This window comes from Procambarus clarkii, chromosome 37, assembly GCF_040958095.1.
Source record: "Procambarus clarkii isolate CNS0578487 chromosome 37, FALCON_Pclarkii_2.0, whole genome shotgun sequence".
Classification (NCBI taxonomy): Eukaryota; Metazoa; Arthropoda; class Malacostraca; order Decapoda; family Cambaridae; genus Procambarus; species Procambarus clarkii.
The window spans coordinates 25,318,586-25,321,558 of NC_091186.1; the positions used below are offsets into that span (position 1 = coordinate 25,318,586).

The following is a 2,973-nucleotide window of genomic DNA, read 5'->3' on the forward strand; positions in this document are numbered from 1 at the left end:
TGGTTATACAAATCACTTATAATGAAGTGCATTGGAGCGCTAGTTAATGTAATGATATCCAAACGAACATACGCAGTAGCAATCTCTGCAACGGGCCTGTTGACCCGTTGTGGGTGGTGGTGTCTCTCTAGATTCTAGATACTAGATCCAGCCTCTCTTCCCGTTGTAGCTATCAAACCTGTTTTCAAAGCCTAGCTATAATATTAGCCAGCATGATGCTGGCTGGCAACCTGTTCCACTCAGTCGTCTGCCACACTGTTGAGTCAAGTTGGGACTTCTCAATATCATTCTTGAATCTGAATTCCTCAAGTTTAATAGCCGATTTTACGGACTCTTCTGACCTGGTCTGATAGTTCAGACCAGGTCATCCACTTGAAGACCTCTATCATGTCTCTTCTCGCACCCAGCCTCTGCAGGCTGAGGTCCCCGTACGTCTCAACATATAGAAAGTCTCTAACATCAGGGGAGTTACAGCGCCCCGCTCCTGTGCCAGGTAAGTCGACTACGGGCTCACCATAGCCCGTGCTACTTTGGAACTTTTGTTCTAAGTAGCTGAATCTAAAACAACTAACACCAGAGATCAGCCTCGTCACCTACGTCGGATTTTATTTACAGGGTCTGAGTTGCAGGGGTCTGAGTTGCAGGGGTCTGAGTTGCAGGGTCTGAAGTTGCAGAGTCTGAGGTTGCAGGGGTCTGAGTTGCAGGGGTCTGAGTTGCAGGGGTCTGAGTTGCAGGGTCTGAGGTTGCAGGATCTGAGGTTGCAGGGTCTGAGGTTGCAGGGTCTGAAGTTGCAGGGGTCTGAAGTTGCAGGGGTCTGAGGTTGCAGGGGTCTGAAGTTGCAGGGGTCTGAAGTTGCAGGGGTCTGAGGTTGCAGGGGTCTGAGTTGCAGGGGTCTGAGGTTGCAGGGGTCTGAGGTTGCAGGGGTCTGAGGTTGCAGGGTCTGAAGTTGCAGGGGTCTGAGGTTGCAGGGTCTGAGGTTGCAGGGGTCTGAGGTTGCAGGGGTCTGAGGTTGCAGGGTCTGAGGTTGCAGGGGTCTGAGGTTGCAGGGTCTGAAGTTGCAGGGGTCTGAGGTTGCAGGGGTCTGAAGTTGCAGGGGTCTGAAGTTGCAGGGGTCTGAGGTTGCAGGGGTCTGAGGTTGCAGGGGTCTGAGTTGCAGGGGTCTGAGGTTGCAGGGGTCTGAGGTTGCAGGGGTCTGAGGTTGCAGGGGTCTGAGGTTGCAGGGGTCTGAGGTTGCAGGGGTCTGAGGTTGCAGGGGTCTGAGGTTGCAGGGGTCTGAGGTTGTAGGGTCTGAGGTTGCAGGGGTCTGAGGTTGCAGGGGTCTGAGGTTGCAGGGGTCTGAGGTTGCAGGGGTCTGAGGTTGCAGGGGTCTGAGGTTGCAGGGGTCTGAGGTTGCAGGGGTCTGAGGTTGCAGGGGTCTGAGGTTGCAGGGGTCTGAGGTTGTAGGGTCTGAGGTTGCAGGGGTCTGAGGTTGCAGGGGTCTGAGGTTGCAGGGGTCTGAGGTTGCAGGGGTCTGAGGTTGCAGGGGTCTGAGGTTGCAGGGGTCTGAGGTTGCAGGGGTCTGAGGTTGCAGGGGTCTGAGGTTGCAGGGGTCTGAGGTTGCAGGGGTCTGAGGTTGCAGGGGTCTGAGGTTGTAGGGTCTGAGGTTGCAGGGGTCTGAGGTTGCAGGGGTCTGAGGTTGCAGGGGTCTGAGGTTGCAGGGGTCTGAGGTTGCAGGGGTCTGAGGTTGCAGGATCTGAGGTTGCAGGATCTGAGGTTGCAGGGTCTGAAGTTGCAGAGTCTGAGGTTGCAGGGGTCTGAGGTTGCAGGATCTGAGGTTGCAGGATCTGAGGTTGCAGGATCTGAGGTTGCAGGGGTCTGAGGTTGCAGGGGTCTGAGGTTGCAGGGTCTGAGGTTGCAGGGTCTGAAGTTGCAGGATCTGAGGTTGCAGGATCTGAGGTTGCAGGGTCTGAGGTTGCAGGGTCTGAAGTTGCAGGGGTCTGAGGTTGCAGAGTCTGAGGTTGCAGGGGTCTGAGGTTGCAGGGTCTGAGGTTGCAGGGGTCTGAGGTTGCAGGGTCTGAGGTTGCAGGGGTCTGAAGTTGCAGAGTCTGAGTTGCAGGGGTCTGAGGTCTCTGTCTTTCGTGTTCACACGTGTCTGCCGCAGCTGTTCATGTGCGCATCGTTCAGAGGAGAGACAGCTCCAACTGTGACTTCTCAAAGTCTAAAACTTTGCACTTATTTACAGTGAGATGGCTCCTTGACCTCAGTGCTCAGTTCTGCAGTGTGACGAAGAGGTTCTCCAGTGTCACCACTGGAGTCATCCATTGCCCCACTCTCCTGTCATCCACAAAGGCCCCAGAACCGCCCCTTCCTCCCCTGGGGCACACCACTGACGATCCAGCCCGTTTTCCTGATTTGTCTCAACGTACTCAATGAAGGGGATACTAAAACGTCACAACCCAAGCAACCCTCCTAACCTAACCAACCTACACATTAGAAATTGCGAATATTTATGAACTGCTTACTCCTAGTACCCCTTATTTTCTACGGTGAGGGCAGAATGAGACGCATTAGTTGAAAGGAGCGGTTGCCTTGCATTAATGATCTCCAAGATGGGAGAGATTCTGATGACACCAAAATGACGATGTCAGGATTCATCAAGTAATTTGCCTGACCTCTTTACGAAACCCGTACATCTTGCCTCGCTCATGGCGGCTTTGTGTTTATTAAACAGTTTACGAGCTTGGAAACTTTATAACCCCTGCAAGGTTATTATTGTCATAAATAACCTCAGAGCGCTTCGGGGCTCATAAAATAATTAACGTAAACCATGCTTCCTTTTGACAGAGGTAAAGATGTACAGGTTTAGTAAGTGGACGCTAAGTGCTTGGATGAGCCGTGGTCGTGATAGACTCATGAAGAAGGTACCGGAGCCTTCTCTAGCGGCCTGATACAATGATGTTGTTATAGATTCATCTACTCGGAACAAGTTCCAAG

General features: G+C 52.9%; 1 protein-coding gene across 1 annotated transcript; it reads right to left on the reverse strand.

Annotated features, from left to right (window-relative positions):
* Window positions 1-609: 609 nt before the first annotated feature.
* LOC123765955 (uncharacterized) lies at window positions 610-2,301 on the reverse strand. The gene is made up of 2 exons (XM_069336917.1): window positions 2,220-2,301; window positions 610-2,084 (listed from the first exon to the last, which is right to left on the reverse strand). The coding sequence occupies exons 1-2, from the start codon at window positions 2,299-2,301 to the stop codon at window positions 610-612; spliced, it is 1,557 nt and encodes a 518-aa protein (XP_069193018.1).
* Between the last annotated feature and the right edge of the window lie 672 nt (window positions 2,302-2,973).

Excerpts from the sequence above, each read along its gene's own strand:
- LOC123765955 (XM_069336917.1), bottom strand. The coding sequence starts at position 2,301 with ATGGATGACTCCAGTGGTGACACTGGAGAACCTCTTCGTCACACTGCA. Across the intron at positions 2,085-2,219 it reads GGTCAAGGAGCCATCTCACT|ACTCTGCAACTTCAGACCCC; the intron begins GTAAATAAGTGC and ends CCTGCAACTCAG.